The sequence below is a fragment of the Ranitomeya imitator genome, chromosome 1, assembly GCF_032444005.1.
Source record: "Ranitomeya imitator isolate aRanImi1 chromosome 1, aRanImi1.pri, whole genome shotgun sequence".
Classification (NCBI taxonomy): Eukaryota; Metazoa; Chordata; class Amphibia; order Anura; family Dendrobatidae; genus Ranitomeya; species Ranitomeya imitator.
Window position 1 is genome coordinate 345,736,933 of NC_091282.1, and position 27,488 is coordinate 345,764,420.

Below are 27,488 nucleotides of genomic sequence, written 5' to 3' on the forward strand. Positions count from 1 at the left end.
GATCATTAGTAGCCTGTAAGGAAAATAAGGCCATGTTGAAAAGGATTTGTTTTTCATTTGATGGTAAAACGCCTTTAATCTCAGTAGCCTTAAAAAAAGCATAATTTGTTCATATGGACCAATAAAAAAAAAAAAAATAGAAAACCTGAAATTAGAAGGCAAAATGAAAATATTATGGTAATCTGTAAAAGCAGTAAGGTCTTGTGAAGAGGCTTTATGCTCTCTTCAGCTGTAGTAAAATTTCTTTGTATTTTCCACAGGCAACCTATGGCCAGCAGAGTTATGGCACCTATGGACAACCAACTGATTCCAGTTACACGCAGGCGCAAACCACTGCTACATATGCTCAGGCAGCTTATGCTACTGCTTATGGGCAACCTCCTGCTGGTAAGGACTCTCATATCATCCAAGTTTTGTAGTGAAACAAGATGCTCGGAGCTCTCAGTGGCAATAAAGATGCATATGATTTTATTACAGCAATGCACCGTGATATTTCAGTCTTTTCTAAGACCTTCCTCAGACAATATAAAGATAAGTGAAAAGAATAGTCAACAAATCATAGATATCTTTGTTCTTTAAGGTACCGTCACACTTAGCGACGCTGCAGCGATACCGACAACGATCCGGATCGCTGCAGCGTCGCTGTTTGGTCGCTGGAGAGCTGTGACTCACCGCTGTGGCTGTGCTCTGCTTTCACTTTACGGCCAGCAGTCAGTGCAGGAACCAGACGGCAAGGGACAGACAGCTGAATGTAAGTATGTACTGTTTGTTTTTTTACGCTGGTAACCAGGGTAAACATCGGGTTACTAAGCGCAGCCCTGCGCTTAGTTACCCGATGTTTACCCTGGTTACCAGTGAAGACATCGCTGAATCGGTGTCACACACGCCGATTCAGCGATGTCTACGGGGAGTCCAGCGACGAAATAAAGTTCTGGACTTTCTTCCCCGACCAGAGACATCACAGCAGGGGCCTGATCGTTGCTGCCTGTCACACTGGACGATATCGCTAGCGAGGACGCTGCAACGTCACGGATCGCTAGCGATTTCGTCTAGTGTGACAGTACCTTTAGGTATAGTGTGTGTATATATACAGCTTACAATTTTATACCAGCAAAGCACATTGTATTCAAAATACACTGTCCACAAAGCCAAGGGAATCTGTAGGCTGGTTTTTCTGATGTAATCTGAAGACTACATGAGGCAGGGGTTAAAATGCAGAATTCAAGGATGTCACAGTAAAGCTGTTTAATTAGGCTGAAGGTTTTATCAATTGGTGATTAGCATTGCTGTGATTAGCTGCCACATGCTTGCAAGCTTCACTCCACCCCCTCTGATAAGCAGTTCACTGATTATAGACCATGTACATTCAGAGCCTGGTTGGGCAGGCTTGGCTTTCTCAGTTCTGCTTCTTGCTAAAGTTAAAAACCTGTGTCAGAACGGCTGCACCCAGCCAGTAATTGAAGTGATACATTGTTGGATTCAGTGTCTTTTCCTACATCACGCTGCTCTCAGATGAAGTAGCAAAAATCTGCTGACAAATTTCCATAAAGTGATGTAAATATAGCATGCAAATCAACTTTTTTTATTCATAAAATGCGTCTTATAGTTGGGAAAATACGGTATTTTTCTTTTTGAAAATTACCAGCAGCTGCTGCATTTCCCACCCTAGGCTCATACTCGAGTAAATAAGTTTTCCCAGGTTTTTTTGTGGCAAAATCAGGGGTCTCTGCTTACACTCGGGTATATACGGTAATTTGAACAGTCAATCTGTGCTGATAGTCCCTTTAATGGTGACGTGTTCTAAGATCTGGAACCTCAACTGTGCAATAGCATGTCCTGTCTAGTTTATATGATCTGGTAATGTAAGAAACTGCCTACAATCATATATTTGTTTTGTGCTGTGAAATGCATTTGTGTAGGTGTCATTTCATCCATTTAGACAAAACTGCAAGGACCCAAAGGGATTTCCCCTGAGCAGAGCTCATTTTTAATAACCCCTTTACTCTTCGGCAATTTTTCTTTTCTTTTTCCTTTTTCACTTTTTTATCCTCCTGTTCAAAAAGGCAATTTTAAAAAAAAAAAATGTACTGTATTTATTTTTCTTTCTTTCCTGTTCACATAATCATGAGGGCTTGTTTTTTTGCGGGACAACTAGTACTTTTGACGCCATAATTGCAAAAAAAAAGTGGAAGCCACACTTTATGGTGATCACCGCTATAGACACTGAGAGCTGCTACTGTGCAGGTGTGGCAGCACCATCTTGGAGGAGGGATTTTTTTTTTCTTCTCCAGTAAATAGCTGCTACTGCACCTGTGCAGTAGCTGCTATCGGATTACAGCTAGACACCTATAGCTGCTACTATGCAGATGCAGGCGGCGCCATTTTCAATTTTTTTTTCTTCCCCTAACTGGATAACAAGAAAATAAACGTTAAAGAACAACCACAAGTCGGATTTGATCACCCAAGTTATCATTTTAATCAGTATAACGGTGCCGACCTGACTCTGTAGTTTACTATGCACAATCCTACTAACCGGCTCGGGTCCCTTTTTAAATAAGCATCTGAGGTCTAGTTACAGTGGGGCAAAAAAGTATTTAGTCAGTCAGCAATAGTGCAAGTTCCACCACTTAAAAAGATGAGAGGCGTCTGTAATTTACATCATAGGTAGACCTCAACTATGGGAGACAAACTGAGAAAAAAAAATCCAGAAAATCACATTGTCTGTTTTTTTATCATTTTTTTTGCATATTATGGTGGAAAATAAGTATTTGGTCAGAAACAAACAATCAAGATTTCTGGCTCTCACAGACGTGTAACTTCGTCTTTAAGAGTCTTCTCTTTCCTCCACTCATTACCTGTAGTAATGGCACCTGTTTAAACTTGTTATCAGTATAAAAAGACACCTGTGCACACCCTCAAACAGTCTGACTCCAAACTCCACTATGGTGAAGACCAAAGAGCTGTCAAAGGACACCATAAACAAAATTGTAGCCCTGCACCAGGCTGGGAAGACTGAATCTGCAATAGCCAACCAGCTTGGAGTGAAGAAATCAACAGTGGGAGCAATAATTAGAAAATGGAAGACATACAAGACCACTGATAATCTCCCTCGATCTGGGGCTCCACGCAAAATCCCACCCCGTGGGGTCAGAATGATCACAAGAACAGTGAGCAAAAATCCCAGAACCACACGGGGGGACCTAGTGAATGAACTGCAGAGAGCTGGGACCAATGTTACAAGGCCTACCATAAGTAACACACTACGCCACCATGGACTCAGATCCTGCAGTGCCAGACGTGTCCCACTGCTTAAGCCAGTACATGTCCGGGCCCGTCTGAAGTTTGCTAGAGAGCATTTGGATGATCCAGAGGAGTTTTGGGAGAATGTCCTATGGTCTGATGAAACCAAACTGGAACTGTTTGGTAGAAACACAACTTGTCGTGTTTGGAGGAAAAAGAATACTGAGTTGCATCCATCAAACACCATACCTACTGTAAAGCATGGTGGTGGAAACATCATGCTTTGGGGCTGTTTCTCTGCAAAGGGGCCAGGACGACTGATCCGGGTACATGAAAGAATGAATGGGGCCATGTATCGTGAGATTTTGAGTGCAAACCTCCTTCCATCAGCAAGGGCAATGAAGATGAAACGTGGCTGGGTCTTTCAACATGACAATGATCCAAAGCACACCGCCAGGGCAACGAAGGAGTGGCTTCGTAAGAAGCATTTCAAGGTCCTGGAGTGGCCTAGCCAGTCTCCAGATCTCAACCCTATAGAAAACCTTTGGAGGGAGTTGAAAGTCCGTGTTGCCAAGCGAAAAGCCAAAAACATCACTGCTCTAGAGGAGATCTGCATGGAGGAATGGGCCAACATACCAACAACAGTGTGTGGCAACCTTGTGAAGACTTACAGAAAACGTTTGACCTCTGTCATTGCCAACAAAAGATATATTACAAAGTATTGAGATGAAATTTTGTTTCTGACCAAATATTTATTTTCCACCATAATATGCAAATAAAATGTAAAAAAAAAAGACAATGTGATTTTCTGGATTTTTTTTTCTCAGTTTGTCTCCCATAGTTGAGGTCTACCTATGATGTAAATTACAGACGCCTCTCATCTTTTTAAGTGGTGGAACTTGCACTATTGCTGACTGACTAAATACTTTTTTGCCCCACTGTATGTGCTTTACTATGAACATGTCTGTGTTGCTCTCCTCCCTTAGCTTATTGTTGCCTGTGTACACAGTGAGCATGTACCCTTCTTGGTCACTCTTTTGAATGAACCCATTAAGGTCCAGGGGTATTTCCATTTTTGCGGTTCCATTCTGATTATCCAGGTCATTACAAGTTTGTAGATGCCAAACATGTATAGTGGTGAAATAAATCCAGTTTAAAAAAAAAAAACAAAAAAAACATTTTCTGAGACCCGGAGCAGTAGCCCTATTTTTATGGGGCTGGGCGAGGGCTTATTTATTGCACGCCGAGCTGATTTTTTTTTTTTTTTACACCGTTTTGGGATAGATAGTGTGGCAGCAACCAAATAAAGCATTATTCTGGCATTTTTATTTTCTTGTTAAGCAGTTTACCGATCTGATTCTTTTTATATATTGATACATCGGGCAGTTCTGAACACTGTAGTACCAATTGTGTATTTTATTTTTTTAATTTCATTTTGAATGAGGCAAAGAGGTGATTTGAACGTGTGTAATATAAATATAAATATATATATATATATATATATATATATATATATATATATATATATATATATATATATATATACACACACATATATATACATATATATATATTCAGTAGTCTTTATGGGAGACTAGAAGATGCGATCATCTGAGGGCTTCAGCCCTTATATGTGTAGCTAAAATGCTCATCTGCTATGAGCATCGGGTAGCGCTCAGCAGTTCGGCAATGACCACCACAGGGGTCTCCTGTAGACACCAGGTTGTCATGCCAACCCATCGACAGCGCTAAGATTCGCATCCAGTTTGCACGAGTTAAATGCCACTCTCATTGACAGCGGCATTTAACTAGTTAGCAGCTGTGGGTGGATTGCGATTCCACCCACGGCTGTTGGGTGCACATATCAGCTGATTAGATCAGCTGTCATGTGTCGGGAAAGGTGCAGGGGCTCATCGCCGGAGCACGCACCAAAGAGGGGGAAGTGACCTATGATGAACACTGCACGCCATAGGTCATTAAAGGGTTGGGCAATGTCTGCAGTATTCAATTACCCTATTTTGACTTACATATTTTGTTTACTTTCCTATGTACCACTATTAAAATTGGCATCTGACGACAACTTACCGTATATAAATTCATTATGTACGTGTCTTATGTCAATATGGGCTGTTTTAATTGTCTGTTTTTATCATATGGAGGGTTGTTTTTTTCTGTACATTTAATAAACAATGATTATCTGATCCTTTTCTAATGGGCATACTACTTCGTCATGTTAAAAATAATTAAAAAAAAAAACCAAACCTGCTATACTCACCCGCCGCCGCCTTTCTCGCTCCTCTCCACGCTCCCGGCAGCGCTCCATTGCAAGCGGCAGGTTCCGCTCCCATCCCAGGGCTGGTGTGGGACAAGGACCTGCCGTGACGTCACGGTTGGTCATGTGACCGCGATGTCATCATAGGTCCTGCTCACACCAGCCCTGGGACGGGACCGCAAGCTGCCGCTTGCAATGGAGCGATCCAGGGAGCGTGGAGAGAAGCGAGAAAGGCGGCGGATGGTAAGTATAGCAGGACTGCAACGGGCTATAGGTGACTATGTTTTGGTTTTTTTTTTTGTTTTTTTTGTTTTTTAAAGTCTCTATACTATGTGCCTCTGTGCTGGGCAATATACTACGTGGCTCTGCTATATACTATGTGGCTGGGCAATACGTGACTGGGTAATATACTATGTGACTGGGCAATATACTACGTGGCTCTGCTATGCAATACGTGGTTGGGCAATATACTACGTGGACATGGATATTCTAGAATACCCGATGCGTTAGAATCGGGCCACCATCTAGTATATAAATATAAATCAAATCTGGGTGTCCCCAGAAAACCATATAATAAAGTGCCCCTATATAAATAAGGAACATATTGGCATAGGCAGCATTAATAGTAAAAAGTTGGGGACACACAGGGTTAATAGCGGCGGTAAGGCTAGGGTCACATTGCGTTAGCGCAATCCGCTAGCGCTAAACGGATTGCACTAACGCAATGTTTTTAAAGGGCCGCGTTTCGGGGTCGCGTTAACGTCCCCGATCTGCGAGAGCGGGGAACGGACCACGGGCGCACCGCGGACGCTGCAAGCAGCGTCCGAGGCACACTACAAAAGACCGGCGCGTCGCTAGCACGTTCCGAAAATGACACGCGCTAGCAATGCGCTGGTACATTGCGGGCAATGGGAGCGCTAACTGACGCGTTGCATGGCGTTAATTTCGCCGTGCAACGCTGTCTGTTAGCGCTCTGACCAAAACGCAATGTGACCCCAGCCTAACTGAGTGAGTTACCCGCGGCATAACTCGGTCCGTTACCGCTGGTATTAACCCTGTGTGAGCGGTGACTGTGGGGAGTATGGAGCGGGCACCAGGCACTGACTGCAGGGGAGTAGGGAAGGACTAATTGGACTGTGGCTGTCGCTGATTGGTCGCGGCAGCCATGACAGGCAGCTGGCGAGACAAATCAGTGACTTGCATTTCCATGACAGAGGCCGCGACCAATGAATATCCATCTCAGACAGAAAGACGGAAGTGACCCTTAGACAATTATATAGTAGATAACATTCAGTTTAGTGTCAGCACTGCATCATACAAGTACTTTTTATACTCCTTGATTCCCTACCAATAATACATAAATACCGTTTTTATTCCTCTCAGTGTATGTTAATATGCTCTGTCTGGACCAATGGGCAGGGCTTATTATCCATCTCTCCCCCACCCTCCTCTCCTGGCTGGCTATACACATTCCTTTTGGGTAATTCCTGCGTTCGCGTAGTTGCGTGTGCGCATTCAAATGGCCTCTTGCGTGTGCGCAGTATGCTTTGCTGAACTGTGGGCAAAGCTGGAAAAAAAAAAAAACAGTATTGCGCATGCGCCGGGATTGAGTTCTATGGCCCGCAGGTATACTTGTATACTTCCGGGCCGTAGAAAGCCATGGCGTATGCAGGCACATGCGCAATACTGATTTTATGCTTTGCCCACAGTTAAGCAAAGCATACTGCGCACACGCAAGAGGCCGTTTGAATCTGCGTGAGAGGCCATTTGAATTTGCACGCACGGTAACTACACTATCTGTGATATTCACAGAAACAAGTACGTACAGCAAGACGAGGGGGGTGGAGACAAACACTAAGCCACGCCCATTGGATGAGCATATTTACATACACCGCGGGAGGAATAAAAACTGTATTTATGTATCATTGGTGGGGAGTCAAGGGGTGTAATGCAGAGCTCAAGCTGAATGTTTTTACATGATATACCAGAAAAGTGGTGACAGATTCCCTTTAACAACTCTAGTTACTGAGTTGTTCAGTAGTTTCCTTTCCTGTATGTCTTTTCTGCCTTTGTGCTTGGACTGGAGGGGCCAGCACAGGTTTGCATGTATGAATATAAGATTCTAAAACTCCTACTAATGTTTAACCCCTTCATGACCCAGCCTATTTTGACCTTAAAGACCTTGCCGTTTTTTGCAATTCTGACCAGTGTCCCTTTATGAGGTAATAACTCAGGAACGCTTCAACGGATCCTAGCGGTTCTGAGATTGTTTTTTCGTGACATATTGGGCTTCATGTTAGTGGTAAATTTAGGTCAATAAATTCTGTGTTTATTTGTGATAAAAACGGAAATTTGGCGAAAATTTTGAAATTTCGCAATTTTCACATTTTGAATTTTTATTCTGTTAAACCAGAGAGTTATGTGACACAAAATGGTTAATAAATAACATTTCCCATATGTATACTTTACATCAGCACAATTTTGGAAACAAAATTTTTTTTTTGCTAGGAAGTTATAAGGGTTAAAATTTGACCAGCGATTTCTCATTTTTACAACGAAATTTACAAAACCATTTTTTTTAGGGACCACCTCACATTTAAAGTCAGTTTGAGGGGTCTATATGGCTGAAAATACCCAAAAGTGACACCATTCTAAAAAATGCACCCCTCAAGGTACTCAAAACCACATTCAAGAAGTTTATTAACCCTTCAGGTACTTCACAGCAGCAGAAGCAACATGGAAGGAAAAAATTAACATTTAACTTTTTAGTCACAAAAATTATCTTTTAGCAACAATTTGTTTTATTTTCCCAATGGTAAAAGGAGAAACTGAACCACGAAAGTTGTTGTCCAATTTGTCCTGAGTACACTGATACCTCATATGTTGGGGTAAACCACTGTTTGGGCGCACGGCAGGGCTTGGAAGGGAAGGAGCGCCATTTGACTTTTTGAATGAAAAATTGGCTGCACTCTTTAGCGGACACCATGTCACGTTTTGGAGAGCCCCCGTGTGCCTAAAAATTGGAGCTCCTCCACAAGTGACCCCATTTTGGAAAATAGACGCCCCAAGGAACTTATCTAGATGCATAGTGAGCACTTTGAACCCCCAGTTGCTTCACAAATTGATCCGTAAAAATGAAAAAGTACTTTTTTTTCACAAAAAAATTCTTTTAGCCTCAGTTTTTTTCATTTTCACATGGGCAACAGGATAAAATGGATCCTAAAATTTGTTGGGCAATTTCTCCTGAGTACACCAATACCTCACATGTGGGGGTAAACCACTGTTTGGGCACATGGTAAGGCTCGGAAGGGAAGGAGCGCCATTTGACTTTTTGAATGAAAAATTATCTCCATCGTTAGCGGACACCATGTCGCGTTTGGAAAGCTCCTGTGTGCCTAAACATTGGAGCTCCCCCACAAGTGACCCCATTTTGGAAACTAGACCCCCCCAAGGAACTTATCTAGATGCATAGTGAGCACTTTAAACCCCCAAGTGCTTCACAGAAGTTTATAACGCAGAGCCATGAAAATAAAAAATAATTTTTCTTTCCTCAAAAATGATTTTTTAGCCTGGAATTTCCTATTTTGCCAAGGGTAATAGGAGAAATTGGACCCCAAATGTTCTTGTCCAGTTTGTCCTGAGTACGCTGATACCCCATATGTGGGGGTAAACCACTGTTTGGGCGCACGGCAGGGCTCGGAAGGGAAGGCACGCCATTTGGCTTTTTAAATGGAAAATTAGCTCCATTCATTAGCGGACACCATGTCACGTTTGGAGAGCCCCTGTATGCCTAAACATTGGAGATCCCCCACAAGTGACCCCATTTTGGAAACTAGACCCCCCAAGGAACTTATTTAGATGCATATTGAGCACTTTAAACCCCCAAGTGCTTCACAGAAGTTTATAACGCAGAGCCATGAAAATTAAAAATTATTTTCTCAAAAATGATCTTTTAGCCTGCAATTTTTTTATTTTCCCAAGGGTAACAGGAGAAATTTGACCCCAAAAGTTGTTGTCCAGTTTCTCCTGAGTACGCTGATACCCCATATGTGGGGATAAACCACTGTTTGGGCACATGCCGGGGCTCGGAAGTGAAGTAGTGACGTTTTGAAATGCAGACTTTGATGGAATGCTCTGTGGGCGTCACGTTGCGTTTGCAGAGCCCCTGATGTGGCTAAACAGTAGAAACCCCCCACAAGTGACCCCATTTTGGAAACTAGACCCCCAAAGGAACTTATCTAGATATGTGGTGAGCACTTTCACCCCCCAAGTGCTTCACAGAAGTTTATAATACAGAGCCGTGAAAATAATAAATCATTTTTCTTTCCTCAAAAATGTTTTAGCAAGCATTTTTTTATTTTCACAAGGGTAACAGGAGAAATTGGACCCCAGTAATTGTTGCGCAGTTTGTCCTGAGTATGCTGGTACCCCATATGTGGGGGTAAACCACTGTTTGGGCACACGTCGGGGCTCGGAAGTGAGGGAGCACCATTTGACTTTTTGAATGCAAGATTGGCTGGAATCAATGGTGGCGCCATGTTGCGTTTGGAGACCCCTGATGTGCCTAAACAGTGGAAACCCCTCAATTCTACCTCCAACACTAACCCCCCTACACCCCTAACCCTAATCCCAACTGTAGCCATAACCCTAATCACAATCCTAACCCCAACACACCCCTAACCACAACCCTAACCCCAACACACCCCTAACCCTAACCACAACCCTAATTCCAACCCTAAGGCTATGTGCCCACGTTGTGGATTCATGTGAGATTTTTCAGCATAATTTTTGAAAAATACGTGGGTAAAAGGCACTACGTTTTACCTGCGGATTTACCATGGATGTCCAGTGTTTTTTGTGCGGATTTCACCTGCGGATTCCTATTGAGGAACAGGTGTAAAACGCTGCGGAATCCGCACAAAGAATTGACATGCTGCGGAAAGTACAACGCAACGTTTCCGCGCGGTATTTTCCGCACAATGGGCACAGCGGATTTGGTTTTCCATGGTACTGTAAACCTGATGGAACACTGCTGCGAATCCACAGCGGCCAATCCGCTGCGGATCCACAGCCAAATCCGCACCGTGTGCACATAGCCTAATTCTAAAGGTATGTGCACACGCTGCGGAAAACGCTGCGGATCCGCAGCAGTTTCCCATGAGTTTACAGTTCAATGTAAACCTATGGGAAACAAAAATCGCTGTACACATGCTGCAGAAAAACTGCACGGAAACGCAGCGGTTTACATTCCGCAGCATGTCACTTCTTTGTGTGGATTCCGCAGCGGTTTTACAACTGCTCCAGTAGAAAATCGCAGTTGTAAAACCGCAGTGAAATGCGCAGAAAAAACACGGTAAATCCGCCATAAATCCGCCGCGGTTTAGCACTGCGGATTTATGAAATCCGCAGCGGAAAAATCCGCAGAGGACCAGAATACTTGTGCACATGCCCTACCCCTAGCCCTAACCCTAACCCTATTCTAACATTAGTGGAAAAAAAAAATTATTTTTTTATTGTCCCTACCTATGGGGGTGACAAAGGGGGGAGGGGCATTTATTATTTTTTTTATTTTGATCACTGAGATTATATCTCAGTGATCAAAATGCACTTTGAACGAATCTGCCGGCCGGCAGATTCGGCGGGCGCACTGCGTATGCGCCCGCCATTTTGGAAGATGGCGGCGCCCAGGGAGAAGACGGACGGACCCCGGCAGCATTGGTAAGTATGATGGGGTACGGGGGGGGGGGGGGATCGGAGCATGGGGGGGTTGATCGGAACGCGGGGGGGGGGTGGAACGGAGCACGGAGGGTGGAACGGAGCACGGGGGGGGCACGGGGGGGAGCGGAGCACAGGACGGAGGGGAGCGGGGCAGTGTACCGGGCAGATCGGAGGGCTGGGGGGGCGATCGGTGGGGTGGGTTCACATTAGTATTTCCAGTCATGGCCGATGATATTGCAGCATCGGCCATGGCTGAATTGTAATATTTCACCCGTTATAATAGGTGAAATATTACAAATCGCTCTGATTGGCAGTTTCACTTTCAACAGCCAATCAGAGCGATCGTAGCCACGGGGGGGGGGGGGTTACCATGAGGTAGATGCGAATTGCCTCATATATTTAGGGAAAAAAATTCCCTGATTTAATGTTCCACCACAGAATACAGCACCCCAAAACCTGTGATTATATTTTGAAGAAAAGCATACAGGACCTCCTTGAATTTTCTTAGTGAATTACAATATGTGGCAGAACCACAGTCTCGCTGCTCTTGCGGTAAAGAATCATCAGTCTTGTCGTTATGATTAAATCTTTCCTGTAGACTTAGAGGATGCCCCCTTGTCTTTGTTGGAGGTATAGAAAAGTCATTAGCAAGATCTTTCCTGTCCCTTCATGTATTTGTACATTGTAATAAAATCTCTGCTAAACCTTCTGAAAATGGATAAACCAAAGTTTGATGACCTGTCTTGATACTGCATGTCACCCATTTCCTTATTAACCTCATTAACCCAAACTTTACACAGAATTCTAAAACTGTGATCGTATCCTGAGCCACTATGCCTTTTATTGCATACCATGATTTTATTTACTTTTACAGCTGTTGCCTGGGACTGGTCACTAAAGCTATGTGCACAGGTCTGTAATTGCCGTGGAAATTTCCGCTGCAATTCCGCAACTCCCTGCCGCTGGTAACTCATGTTGAATTTGCATACGTTTCCCACTAAACACTAGCATTTTACAAGTGATCTGTAGCATCGCTTGGAAAACAAACCGGGTAGTCACACTTGTCACACTTGCCTATGCAGCATCCATAGTAAAAAGATATCATGTTAAAAATAATCGTGATATTCTCACCTTCTGGCATCCCCCGCAGCCTTCCCGATCCTCGTGATGCTTCCTTTCCCAGTGATGCCTCGTGACAATGACCCCAGATGACGTAGCATGCGAGACCGCTACGTCATCCAGGTGATTCGCGCAATGGATCCCTGGGAACGGGAGCATCGCTAAAGCCTGGGCTGGATCCGGGGGCCGCCAGAAGTTGAGTATTAAAACAATTTTTTAAAAAATTTTTTTTATTTTAATTCTTTTTTCTTTTTTTTCTATTTTTTACACAGGATATGGTGCCCAGTCCCTGGAGGAGTCTCCCCTCCTCCGCCCTGTGTACCATCCGCAAATGATCCCCTTACTTGACGCATGATGGGCATAGCCCCATGCGGGAAGTAAGCGGATCAATGCATTCCTATGTGTGTGGAATTGCCGCGATTCCGCACAAAGAATGAACTTGCTGCGTTTTTTTCTGGAATGGGTTTCTGATGCGGAAAAAAACGCAGCATGTGCACAAAATGCGGAATGCATTAAATATGATGGGATGCTTATGTAAGCGTTTTTTCCGTGGAAAACGGACGAAAAAAAAAGCTAAAAATCCTGAACGTGTGCACATAGCCTAAAGCTTAATTTGCGGTCCACCCATACTCCAAGTCTGTCACACTTTTACCCAGTATTTTACCATTTAGTACATAAAACGTATAACTTCCTCTGCCCAAGTATGAGATTATTTGTCTACATTAAATTTAATTTGCCATTTCTCAGCCAAGCCTCCACCTTTTAAATAAATTCCTCCAATATTACCATAAATTAGTCTCCTGTGTCGGTTGCCTTGCAGAGTTTAGTATCCTCTGCAAATATTGAAATGAATCTTTGTATGCTGTCTACCAGCTTATTCGTGTTAAGAGGGCCCAATGCTAACCCCTGCGATACCGCACTGTGACCCAATCGGAGTGTTTCATTGATAACTACCCTCTTTTACCTGACAATGAGCCAGTTGTTAACCCAATGACACATTTTCCCTTGGTCCCATTGTTTTTATTTGTTTTGTTTTTTTTAGCCAATCTTTTATGATATGGCACTACATCACACACACACCTTTTGAAGAGTCCAGCTAAAGGACATCCACGGCCATACCCTGTTCCAATCTTCCCTCTGCATAGAAGCTGATCAGATTAGTTTGACAGGACCGATCCTTTATGAAACCAACCCATAAGTCTGTTGGGTCAGGTGTTTTGTTATAAATATTTTAATCTGCTTTTCCACTTTTTATGTTTAAATGTTTTATGGATTAAAATTGCATATTTAAACTTCAGCTTTGCAGTAGCATAGCCACAATCAAGTTCACTGAGCAGGAAAAAGGTTTACTGGGTAAAACTAAAAAAAGTACTTTAAGGGTTTCACCCTCTCAGAAAGTCAGTCCATTGCTGTGTCCCCCGCCACTTCGTCCTGGTGTACTATATTGGCTTCCATGCTGACATGTTGAGAGTATGGAAGCAAGTTACTGAGCTCTGGAGTGGGGGAGTACAGTCTCCTTGGGCAGAGCCGCTGAGCTCAGTGGCTGACTACTGTATTGTTGATGTGACTGCACTGCAGCCAAAATTACGGTAATCACTGGGAACACAGGTTCATGACTGGACCTGGGAGGGTGAGAAGGCATGGGTGTTAACAAACTGGGATTTTCTGAAAGTTGACAACCCCGTTAGAAACTGTAGATCTTGCCAATCTAAAATACAATGACTAGTCCAACTATCGCCACTAAAAAAAACTTTCATTTTATACAGTGAGAAGAATTTTCCACAGGAGGCATGTTTATAATGTACTTTCTACCATCTGTCCCTAGGTTATACTGCTCCAGCTGCACCTCAGGCTTATACTCAGCCAATACAGGGTTATGGAACAACAGCTTATGACAGCAGCACTGCAACCACTTCAACTACCCAAGCTGCATATGCAGCTCCATCTGCTTACACTTCCCAGCCTGCATACCCTTCCTATGGGCAACAATCTGCTACCACAGCTCCAGCCAGGTAAGATTTGGGATAAAGCTTGTTTATTTTCACATTAACGGTGCTTCTCACAAAATTGGAATATCATCAAAAAGTTAATTTCTGTTCTTCAATTCAAAAAGTGAAACTCGTCTATTACATAGTCATAACAAATGGTGATCTATTTCAAGTGTTTATTTCTGTTAATGTTGATGATTATGGCTTACAGCCAATGAAAACCCAAAAGTCATTAGCTCAGTAAATTAGAATTAATAGAAACACCTGCAAGGGCTTCCTAAGCGTTTAAAAGGGTCCCTTAGTCTGTTTCAGTAGGCTCCACAATCATGGGAAAGACTACTGACTTGACAGATGTCCAGAAGGCAGTCATTGACACACGCCACTAGGGTAAGCCACAAAAGGTCATTGCTACAGAAGCTGGCTGTTTACAGAGTGCTGTATCCAAGCATATTAATAGAATGTTGTGGAAGGAAAAAGTGTGGTTAAAAAAAAGGTACACCAGCAACTGGGATAACCGCAGCCTTTAACCCCTTTCTGACCTCGGATGGGATAGTACGTCCGAGGTCAAAACCCCCGCTTTGATGCGGGCTCCGGCGGTGAGCCCGCGTATGTCAGCTGTTTTGAACAGCTGACGTGTGCCCGCAATAGCGGCGGGTGAAATCGCGATTCACCCGCCGCTATTATCTAGTTAAATGCTGCTCTCAAACGCTGCCAGCGGCATTTAACCGGCGCTTCCGGACGGAAATGAGCACATCGCTGACCCCGTCACATGATCGGGGGTCAGTGATGCTTCTGTATAGTAACCATAGAGGTCCTCGAGACCTCTATGGTTACTTATCCCCGGTAGCTGTGAGCGCCACCCTGTGGTCGGCGCTCATAGCACACCTGCATTTCTGCTGCATAGCAGCGATCTGATGATCGCTGCTATGTAGCAGTGGTGATCGAGTTGTGCCAGCTTCAAACCTCCTATGGAGGCTATTAAAGCATGGCAAAAGTAAAAAAAAAAAATATATAAAAAAATATAAAAGTTTAAATCACTCCCCTTTCGCCCCATTCAAAATAAAAAAAAAAAAAAATCAAACCTACACATATTTGGAATCGCCCGATCTATCAATAAAAAAAGCATTAACCTGATCGCTAAACAGCGTAGCAAGAAGAAAAAAAAAATTGAAACGCCAGAATTACATTTTTTTTTGGTCGCCATGACATTGCGATCAAAAGAACGTATCTGCACCAAAATGGTATAATTGAAAACATCAGCTCGGCACACAAAAAATAAGCCATCAACCGACCCCAGATCATAAAAAATGGAGACGTTACGGGTATTGGAAAATTGCGCAAATTTTTATTTTTTTTTTTTTGCAAAGTTTGGAATTTTTTTTCACCACTTAGATAAAAAATAATCATTTTAGGTGTCTATGAACTAATGACCTGGAGAATCATAATGGCAGGTCAGTTTTAGCATTTAGTGAACCTAGCAAAAAAGCCAAACAAAAAAAACAAGTGTGGGACTGCACTTTTTTTGCAATTTCACCGCACTTTGAATTTTTTTTCCCATTTTCTAGTACATGACATGCTAAAACCAATGGTGTCGTTCAAAAGTACAACTTGTTTAGCAAAAAATAAGCCCTCACATGGCCAAATTGACGGAAAAATAGAAAAGGTATGGCTCTGGGAAGGAGGGGAGCGAAAAAAGAACACGGAAAAATGGAAAATCCCAAGGTCATGAAGGGGTTAAAGGATTAAGAAAAGGCCATTCAAAAATTTGGGGGAGATTCACAAGGAGTGGACTGCTGCTGGAGTCATTGCTTCAAGAGCCACCACACACAGACATATCCAGGACATGGGCTACAAGTGTCGCATTCCTTGGTCATGAGTGGCTTGGCACAATGAGTTGGTTTTTTTTTTTATTTGGTGGAAAAATATTTTTGTCTGAAAGTGACTATTTTGAACAAACAAGTTCACAAAACTACACAATTACAAATGGGGAGGCAAATTGATTGGGAATAGTTTACCAGCAAAAGCTATGAGAATTCAGAAATGCTTAATTTGCATGAAAAAAAATGCAATGTGGGACTATAGCCTAACCATTCCAAAGTAGAATGAAATAAATTAAAGATTATCTAGCCTATCTAAAGACCTAGAAATACACACATCGCTTTTCACCGTGCAATATGTGATAAAAACAGCTTTGTTTGGGTTGGTACGACTGTGATCACAAATTAAAATAGAAGGGGAAGAGGGCTGGAGCACCTCCCTCTCAACCTTCTATAGACTGCGAATGTTGACCCTGGCATTTATAGGGTTAAGGTACCATTACACTAAGCGACGCTGCAGCGATATAGACAACGAGCTGATCGCTGCAGCGTCGCTGTTTAGGTCGCTAGGAGACGTCAAACACCGACAACAGCAGAACGATGCAGGAGCGATCCAGTGACGTACTTATCGTTCTCGCTGGTTGTTAGCTCCATGAAAAAACACAACGAGATCGCTATCCAGGACGCTGCAACGTCACGGATCGCTGTCGTTCTCGTTCTAAAGTTGCTCAGTGTGAAGGTACCTTTAAACAGTCATGGTCCTGTAGTCACCAGCCTGATACTGCAGGAGCTCAACTGTCAAGCTTGACTGCTGTGGTGATCATGCTGGGCATAGCTTTTGTGGCCCCCAGATTACTGATGGTATCAGTACATCCATCTGCCTGAGCCAGTTGCAAAGTAGTCCTTCCTCGGGAAGGGGGTCAATTAATATTTCTGACATTTACTGGGTCCTATGTGACACTATCATGTGGAAGCCATTGCATCAAATACAAACTCGTATACATATAATGTGCATACTGTACTGGGAACAAATCTTAGTACATGTGTCAAAATGTCAGCGATTGTTCCATGCTTTTGCTATATACTATAGTGGACCTAGAACTAATTTATTTATTTTCCCCACTAGGCCTCAAGATGCAAGCAAACCAGCAGACACTAGTCAGCCTCCCCAAAGTACAGTCTCCTATGCTCAGACCGGCATGGGCTACAGTCAAAGTAGCTATAGTTATCCCCAAGTACCATCAAGCTACCCTATGCAGCAAGTAACTGCTCCTCCATCTTACCCACCTACAAGGTATTGTTTGCTTGTTTGTTTGTTTTTTTTTTGTTTTTTTTCAATTATTAATATCATGAAAGACTCGGGTCCCCTGATGACGCCATCTAGACAAAACATATTGGGTAGTCTGTGAGCTTCCACTTTTAAATAGCCAGTATAAAGGTTGTGATTTTGTATAGAATGTCAAACTGCAGCACAATTAATGGAAGTTCTTTAAAGATGCTGGTATTGAAATATAGTAAGTCTTGTTAAGACAATCAATAGAGAATAAAGTATTAATATCAATGTAGTTTAGGATCAACAGCCACACCTGTTTAAGTTAGGAGTAATTTTGTAAATGCAACGATTAAGTTACATTTTTCAGTTACATTTAAAATATATGTATAGGTATTTTGGGCAATATATTTTTGGTAAAAAAAACTATACATTTCTTGACTCACACATCTTGTGTATTAGACACTTTTTAAGCTCAATTCATTAACCCCTTCCTGACCTGTGACACAGCGTATGCGTCATGAAAGTCAGTGCCAATCTGACCTGTGACGCATATGCTGTGTCACAGAATGATCGTGTCCCTGCAGGATGGGTGAAAGGGTTAACTGTAATTTCACCCGACCTGCAGGGACAAGGGGGAGTGGTACTTCAGCCCAGGGAGGTGGCTTGGCCCCATGACCCCAAAAACACACCCCATGGCTACGATCGCTCTGATTGGCTGTTGAAAGTGACGTTTCACTTTCAATCAGAGCAATCGTAGTATTTCCCCAATGAAAATTTTTGAAATATTACAATCCAGCCATGGCCGATGCTGCAATATCATCAGCCATGGCTGGAGACCGCGATCTGACACCGATCCCCGTCCTCCTGGCCGTTAGAGCTAGGGTTAGGGTTAGAGCTAGGGTTAGAGCTAGGGTTAGGGTTAGAGCTAGGGTTAGGGTTAGAGCTAGGGTTAGAGCTAGGGTTAGGGTTAGAGCTAGGGTTAGGGTTAGAGCTAGGGTTAGGGTTAGAGCTAGGGTTAGGGTTAGAGCTAGGGTTAGGGTTAGAGCTAGGGTTAGGGTTAGAGCTAGGGTTAGGGTTAGAGCTAGGGTTAGGGTTAGAGCTAGGGTTAGGGTTAGAGCTAGGGTTAGGGTTAGAGTTAGGGTTAGAGCTAGGGTTAGGGTTAGAGCTAGGGTTAGGGTTAGAGCTAGGGTTAGGGTTAGAGCTAGGTTTAGGCTATATGCACACAGTGCGGATTTGGCTGCGGATCCGCAGCGGATTGGCCGCTGCGGATTCGTAGCAGTTTTCCATCATGTTTACAGTACCATGTAAATGTATGGAACACCAATCCGCTGTGCCCATGGTGTGGAAAATACCGTGCGGAAATGCTGCATTGTATTTTCCACAGCGTGTCAATTCTTTGTGTGGATTCCGCAGCATTTTACACCTGTTCCTCAATAGGAATCTGCAGGTGAAATCCGCACAAAAAACACTGGAGATCCGCAAGTAAAACGCAGTGCGTTTTACCTGTGGATTTTTAAAACACTGTGTGGAACAATCCTCACACGAATCCGCATCGTGGGCACATAGCCTTAGGGTTGGAAATAGGGTTAAGATTAGGGTTAGGGGTGTGTTGGGGTTAGGGTTAGGCTTGTGGTTAGGGTTATGGTTAGGATTAGGGGTGGTTTGGGGTTAGGGATGTAATTAGGGTTATGGCTAGAGTTGGGACTAGGGTAGGGGTGTGTTGGGGTTAGTGTTTGAGTTAGAATTGAGGGGTTTCCACTGTTAGGCACATCAGGGGTCTCCAAACGCAACATGGCGCCACCATTGATTCCAGCCAATCTTGCGTTCAAAAAGTCAAATGGTGCTCCCTCCCTTCCGATCCCCAACGTGCACCCAAACAGTGGTTTACCCAAACATGTGGGGCATAAGCATACTCAGGGAAAATTGCACAACAACTTTGGGCGTCTAATTTCTCCTGTTACCCTTGGGAAAATAACAAAATGGGTGCTAAAAACTTATTTTGTGTGAAAAAAAATGATTTTTTATTTTCACGGCTCTGCGTTATAATTTTCTCACCACACATCTAGATAAGTTCCTTGGGGGGTCTAGTTTACAATATGGGGTAACTTGTGGGGGCGTTTCTACTGTTTAGGCACATCAGGGGCTCTGCAAACGCAACATGATGCCCACAGACTATTCCATCAAAGTCTGCATTTCAAAATGTCACTACTTCCCTTCCAAGCCCCGACGTGTGCCCAAACAGTGGTTTATCCCCACGTATTGGGTATCGGCATACTAAGGACAAACTGGGCAACAACTTTTGGGGTCAAATTTTTCCTGTTACCCTTGTGAAAATAAAAAATTGCAGGCTAAAAAATTAATTTTTGAGGAAAGAAAAATGATTTTTTATTTGCATGGCTCTGCGTTATAAACTTCTGTGAAGAACTTGGGGGTTCAAAGTGCTCACTACACATCTAGATAAGTACTCAGCGTACTCAGGACAAATTGCCCAACAAATTTTAGGATCCATTTTATCCTGTTGCCCATGTGAAAATGAAAAAATTGAGGCTAAATGAATTTTTTTTTGTGAAAAAAGAGTACTTTTTTATTTTTACGGATCAATTTGTGAAGCACCTGGGGGTTCAAAGTGCTCACTACGCATCTAGATAAGTTCCTTGGGGCGTCTAGTTTCCAAAATGGGGTCACTTGTGGGGGAGCTCCAATATTTAGGCACACGGGGGCTCTCCAAAACGTGACATGGTGTCCGCTAAAGATTGGAGCCAATTTTTCATTCAAAAAGTCAAATGGCGCTCCTTCCCTTCTGAGCCCTGTCGTGCGCCCAAGTAGTGGTTCCCCCCCACATATGGGGTATCGGCGTACTCAGAACAAATTGTGCAATAACTTATATCTGGGTCTAGTTTTTCCTTTTACCCTTGGAAAAATAAAAAAAATTGTTGCTAAAAGATCATTTTTGTGACTAAAAAGTGAAGTGTTCATTTTTTCCTTCCATGTTGCTTTTGCTGCTGTGAAGCACCAGAAGGGTTAATAAACTTCTTGAATGTGGTTTTGAACACCTTGAGGGGTGCAGTTTTTAGAATGGTGTCACTGTTGGGTATTTTCAGCCAGACCCCTCAACCTAACTTCAAATGAGATGGTCCCTAAAAAAAAAAAAAAAAAATGGTTTTGGAAATTGTTGTAAAAATGAGAAATCGCTGGTCAAATTTTAACCCTTATAACTTCCTAGCAAAAAAATTTGTTTCCAAAATTGTGCTGATGTAAAGTGGATATGTGGGTAATGTTTAACCATTTTGTGTCACATAACTCTGGTTTAACAGAATAAAAATTCAAAATTTGAAAATTGCGAAACTTTTCGCCAAATTTCCGATATATTTATTTTATTTTTTTCACAAATAAACGCAAATATTATCGACCTAATTTTACTACTAACATGAAGCCCAATATGTTTTTACGAAAAAACAATCTCCGAATCGCTAGGATCCGTTGAAGCGTTCCCGAGTTACCGCATAAAGGGACACTTGTCAGAATTGCAAAAAACGGCCAGGTCATTAAGGTCAAAATAGGCTGGGTCATGAAGGGGTTAAAGAGCCAGTCATAAGAAAGCTAATGGCATGTATGTAAAGGCGTTTTAATGCTGACTAAATACTAACCGTATTTTTCTTGTAGAAAACGCCTGTGCTGTTTTTAGAGAAATCCATAGTTACTAATCTTTAGGATACACCATTTTATCTGCAGTGGTGTGGGCCCTGGAGCTACAGCTCTCCTGCCTGTCTCCCTCTTCCCCGCCCCCAAGAATGTTTACTTAAAGGGGGTTTCCCACGAATAAAGTTAATTTTAATTAATAGATCTTTGAATAAAATGTCCATAATTTGGATGTTTAAAAAATATCCCTGAGCTGAGATAAATATATCTGATTATAAATGTGGCCCTGCTGTGTACTGTGTAATGGCCGTGTCTGACAGTGCAGGAACATGGTCTGATCATAGCACAGCTCCTGGGCAGGTAGGAAGCAAAGGAGTATACAGACAGGACAGCAAGGGGCACAGCGGATTCTTTCTGTCAGGTAAAACGGGCATCAACATGTTTTGCTTCACAAGAAGAATCGGCTGTGATCCCATGCTGTAATGTCTTCTCTCTTTTCCATCCTGCCCTGCCCAGGAGCTGTGGTATGAGCTAATGTCCCTGCACGGTCAGACACAGCCATTACACAGTACACAGCAGGGACACATAATGTGTGTTCAAATTGTTCTGCCAGTCCAATGACTGGAATGTGTTTTGGATGTAGGTAAACGGCAGCTGAAACATGCACCCAACTCATTAATAGGTGCCCAAGTCTTTATGAATTTGGAGCATCTTAGGCTGGTTTCACGTTTTGTTGCGCTGCGTATGGCAGCGTACTTCCTCTTCGCTTCCTCAGTGAAGCTCCGCCTACTGCCACCTGCGTACCTATGTTTAAGATTAGGTATGCAGGGACATGCGTTGTATGCGGATGTGTCCGCATAAGGCGACTTGAGGTGTGCAGCGACCGCACGGGAACGCAGCAGACTCCCGGTTCAGCCTGGTGCCAGTTGATTAAACCTGGTGTTTTGTATTTGTTCATATTTTACTCTTTTAAACTTGACATTTATCATCTAGTGAGAGCCACTGATATATTTAGACAGTGTAAACTTAATGCTAACCTTAACCAATTATTAGCCAGGATTGGTAAATCTGCCCCATTGAGCATTTCTGCATGAGCACTGCTTTATTCAAAGTACTAGGGCATTGTGTTTGGAACCACCTATTGTAGTGATTGCTGGGGGTGGGGGGGGGATATCCTTTTGGGTACACTCCTTAAAGGGAACCTGTCAGCAGGATTGTGTTCAGTAACCTACAGACAATCAGGTTGGTGCTTTTCTACTGATTAAAATATATTGGTTGATGAAATCCATATTGTTGTTCTTTAAGCTTTTATATTCAGTTTTGAGTTACAGTAATGATATATGCTCGTGCTTTGGGGGGGGGGGGGGTCTTCATGTGCTTCTCTGCTTAGCTATTCATTTACATGGCTTCTGACAGGTCACTGATCCCTTAAAGACCTGCCCCCTATTTTACATACTGAATATCAGCATGTATAATCTACATTTAATTTTATTTGCTAGTATTTTCTAGTATTTGTCTCCACCAAGATGATGCCACCTGTACAGTAGCATCTGTCGGGTTGCTGCTGGATGCCATTGCGCAAGGCATGGCTGGTGCCATTTTGAGACAGATTTTTTTTTTTTTTTTTCTTTCTGAATTTATACCAGCAAATAAAATAATTAAATGCACATTATACATGCGATCATGCTGCAGCACAGGCACCTGGCTGCTGAAGGTGTGTGTTTTTTTTTTTTTTTTTTCAATGTATACAATATTCATCGTGTAAAATAAAATGGCAGGTCACTGAGGGATCAGTGACCTGTCATAAGCCACACAGGTGGATATCTAAGCAGAGCTCCACTAAAGACCCCTCCACAGTCCTGCCCCAGAGAACGAGCATATCATTAACTCAGAACTGAAAATAAAGACTAAACAACCACAAGACAGCTTTCATCAGCCATTTTAACCCCTTTCTGACATCAGGGGTAATAATCCGTCCATGTTCCCTGGGCCTACTTGACCAAGCCAGATTATTATTACACATTTTTATAGCGCCATTTATTCCATGGCGCTTTACATGTTAAAAAGGGGGCAAATATAGACAGATAAAATTAAACATGAGCAAAAAAAACAAGACCTACAGGTACATGAGGGAGGACCCTGCCCGCGAGGGCTCAGTCTGCAGGGGATGGTTGAGGATACACTAGGAGAGGGTAGAGCTGGTTGTGCGGCTGTTCAGTAGGTTGATGACCACTGTAGAATTGCTTTTTGTCATTGTGAGGGTTTTGAACTGGAGTCTCTGGATGCTAGGAAGCCAGTGAAGGGCTTGGCATAGGGGAGAGGCTGGGAAATAACGGGGAGACCGGTAGATTAGTCGGGCAGCAAAGTGTAGGATGGATTGGAGTGGTGCTAGAGGGGAGGCCAGAGAGTAGTAGGTTGCTATAGTCGAGGCGGGAGATAAGGGCATGCACTAGTGTTTTTGTGTCGCGGTCAAGGAATGCACTGATCTGGGAGGTGTTTTTGAGTTTGAGATGGCAGGAGGAGGCAAGGGCTTGGATATGTGGCTGCAGAGGGCAGAGTCTAGGATCACCCTGAGGCAGCAGACGTGTGGGACTGGGGAAGGTGAGCAGCCATTGATAGGTAGGTTTGGTGGAGGGGTAGAGCGAGATGGGGAAAGATGATGAATTCTGTTTTGTCCATGTTCAGTTTTAGAAAGCGAGCAGAAAAGAAGGCCAAGATAGCACACAGTTTGGGATTGTGGTAAGTAAGGAGGTCAGGTCCGGATAAGTAGATCTTTGTGTGATCGGCGTAGAGATGATACTGCATACCGTGGGATTCTATGAGCTGTCCCAGGCCGAAAGTGTAGATTGAGAAGAGTAGGAACAGGTAAGCATCTTTGCCTGTGCACTGGGTTTTTTGTCAAGAATTGGTGGAGGTTTTTTCCTTTTATGGTGTTTTTTGGAAGAGTAGGGGTCCCAGAACTGAGCCTTGAGGAACACCGACAGACAAGGGGCGGAGTGAGGAGGTGGTGTGGGGGAGCAAGACACTGCATGTTCGGTCTGTCAGATATGACGAGATCCTGGATAGGGCCAAGTCTGTGATGCCGAGAGATGAGGATCTGCAGCAGAAGGGAATGGTCTACAGTGTCATAGGCAGAAGACAGGTCCAGGAGAAGGACAGAGTAGTGTATCGCTTTCTCTTGGCAATTAGGTCGTTGGTCAATTTAGTTAGGACAGTTTCCGTTGAGTGATGGGGTCGGAAGCCAGATTGTAACCGTCAAAGGAGGAGTGGGAGGACAGTTCAAGATGGACAGGTAGTTCCAGTAATTTTGAGGCATAGGGGAGAAGAGATATCTGGCGATAGCTAGACACAGAGGATGGGTCGAGGGAGGGCTTTTTTGAGGATGGGTGTGATCTTGGCATGTTTTAAGGATGAGGGGGAAGACACCTGTTGTGAGTGAGAGGTTGAAGTGATGTGTTAGGGTTGGGATGAAGACTGTGGTGAGGTTAGGGATGAGGTGGGACGGGAGCCGGTCAAGCGTGCAAGTGTTGAGGTGTGATCTTGACGGGAGGGTGGAGATCTGATCTTCTGCCATGGTGGAGAAGCTGATTTTGGAGGAACAGGGTTGAGGATCTAAGATGGGCATTGGGTGCTGTGGGCCAAAGCTTTCTCTGATCGTATTGATCTTCTATTTGAAGGAGGCAGTCTTCAGCTGAAATGAGAGGGGAGGGAGGGGGTGCAGGGGGACGGATTAGAGAATTGAAAGTGTTGAAAAGCTGTTTAGGGTTGTAAGACAGGGAGGAGATGAGAAGTTTAATTTGTGGCAGTGAGTGTGGACTTGAAGCTGGCGAGGTACTGCTTGTATGCAGTGAAGTGGTCTGCAGAGCGGGATCTCTTCCATCTCCGCTCAGCGATCCTGGAAGCCTGTCTGCATTTTTTTGTGGACTCGGAGAGTGATTAAGTTGAGGTGTTTAAGATTTCTGCGAGGGTGAGGGAGTTTGTGGAATGGGGGTTGCACACTGGGAGAGGAGAGGAAAGAGAATCTCAGTAGGTTGTGGTCAGGCAGGGTGAGGGGTGAGATTAGTAAGGTAGCTGAGGCGGGTGAAGATGAGGTCCAGCGTGTGGCCATCTTTGTGAGTGGCCTCAGAGGACGATTGAATGAGGCCAAAGGTGGCAGTCAGTGATAAAAGTTTAGAGGCAGCTGAGGTGGAGGTGTCAATGGGGATATTAAAGTCACCCATGATGATAGTGGGGATGTCCGCAGAGAGGAAATGAAGTAGCCAGGTGGTGAGGTTGTCGAGAAAGGTGGGTATGGCTAGTTCTGGGGGGTGGTAGGTAGATGACAGCAAGCTGGAGGTTGGAGGGGGAATAGGTGCGGACGGAGTGCACCTCAAACGAGGGAAGAGTAGTGGAGGGTTGTAGCGGGATTGGAGTAAAGGAGCAGGTGTCTGACAGGAGCAAGCCGACCCCTCCACTGTGTTTGTTGGGGCGAGGGGTGTGAGAGAGGTGGAATCCACCATAGGAAAGCGCAGCTGGAGAGGCTTGAGTCAAAGGGGGTGAGCCAGGTTTCAGTGATGCCAAGGAAGGAGAGTTTGTTGCTGATATAGAGGTCATGGATAAATTAGAGCTTGTTGCAGACGGAGCGTGCATTCCATAGTGCTCCAAGTAGGGGGGGAGGGGGCTGGATGGATGTGTATGAGGTTATCATAGTTGGGGAAAACGTGCAGAGGATCGTGGCCGGGGGTTAGAAATGTGTGGGGATGTGTTGAGGAGGGCTGGGATTTGGTGATACGTCACCAGAGATGAGGAGCAGCAGATAGAGCATTAGAAGGTGGGAGCAGGATAGAACATGATGCAGCTGTGAGTGTCTGGCGAAAAAGGATTGTATGTGGAGGAGCAGTTCTGATGAGAAGGTGAGATGGCTGGGGAGGATGGAGGGAGAAATGACTAGTTCTTCACTAGGTGGAGGGATTGCAGGAGATTGTAAGAAGGTAAGTATAATGGGGGTGAAAGAAAAGAAACTGAAACATTGTTGAGGTTTGGTATTCTGTTACCTTCTAGTCCAATTCATAGTAATTAAAAATATGTAATTTAAAAGATGTATGGATCAGACTGTCTGGAGCAGACCCATGCCTCAGCATATATCTGGGATTAACACTTCTCAGCTGTGAGAGAATGTGGGTGTGTGGGGCCAGAACACATGTTCACGTTTAAAACAAAGGCCATAAAAATAGGGGGTGGGTTACTCTGACCACTCAGATGTGCCTGCAGACACCAGAGCAGTGAAATACATAGTGGATACACAGTGATGGGTAAGCACAGCGTACCATAGAAAATCAATGCAATATACAGAGACATTCAGGAGCCAGGGAGAGCTGGGGAAAGTGTGCATACCTGTGGGAAGAGGAGTGCATGATTAGCAAATTTGTCCATCAGTGCAGAGCTGACAGTTTCTACAGCATGGGGATGTTGCTGCATCTCCATGCTGCAGAAGCAATCAGCCTGCAAAAAATGATAGTCCCATAGTGGTACATTTATAGGATTCTGTAGATAAGCCCTGAAAGGCGGTGGCCGCATCTTATAGGGGCCAAAACAGGTGACAGGTTCGCTTTAACTCTTAAAAATATCTGTATTCCCTAGTCTGTATTTCCCTTGTCTGCAGCCTACAAACTTGTCAGCTGTTTAGACATGGTTAAAAAAATGCAATTGTTATGATTTTTTTTATTCTTTAATTTATTGGTCCGATAAAATATCTTTTGTAGCAAAGACAAATATAACTGTTGCAGGTTCTGTAGTAATTCTGAATTTTGTTTTTAGCTATTCGACATCCCAGCCTTCAACCTATGACCAGAGCTCCTACAGTCAACCCAGCTCCTATACTCAACAAAGTAGCTATGGCCAGCCGAGCTCCTACACTCCACAGAGTAGTTATGGCCAGGCAGGAAGCTATGGTCAACAGAGTGGCTATGGTCAGCAAAGCAGCTACCAACAGCAACAGCAGCAGCAGCAGCCACCACCCACAAGCTATCCACCTCCGACGTCATCCTATGGAAGCCAGCCCCCAAGTCAGTATGGCCAGCAGAGTAGTGGCTATGGACAGCAGAGTGAGTAAATGACTTCAAGAGACTTCATATGGTTAGAAGAAACCAAATTGCTTTACAAACAAAATGTATTAAAAGGTTATTCTGATGGCAATAATGCCTTTCCAATATCCACTGTACATGTATGGCGCAGCAGGTAGTGCATGCCAGCAAAGCCGTACGCGTGGGGCGCTGTTATTTTGATGTCTTTCAGAGCTGGCAAAAGCTTCAACAGCTGTGAATCAAAGCTGACACCCTGCTGTAACTGCTGACAGTGGCTGTTTAGCCTTTCAAATAATGTTGTTAAGCATTTTGATGTCAATGCCAATGAGGGGAGCCTACCTCTTTATCTCTATTAACCCC

At 43.8% G+C, this 27,488-nt stretch overlaps 1 protein-coding gene across 5 annotated transcripts in view; it reads left to right on the top strand.

The window, feature by feature from the left end:
- EWSR1 (EWS RNA binding protein 1) overlaps positions 1-27,488 on the top strand; it is a 54,623-nt gene that overhangs the window by 3,747 nt on the left and 23,388 nt on the right. For all 5 annotated transcript variants that reach the window (XR_011319469.1, XM_069759953.1, XM_069759947.1 and 2 more), the window contains exons 4-7: positions 261-387; positions 14,175-14,361; positions 17,281-17,448; positions 26,863-27,149. Coding sequence is in view for 4 of the 5 variants with exons in the window: in XM_069759953.1 (XP_069616054.1) it covers positions 261-387; positions 14,175-14,361; positions 17,281-17,448; positions 26,863-27,149 (769 nt within the window). In the remaining variant the exon portion in view is untranslated. The remainder of the gene's footprint in view (positions 1-260; positions 388-14,174; positions 14,362-17,280; positions 17,449-26,862; positions 27,150-27,488) is intronic.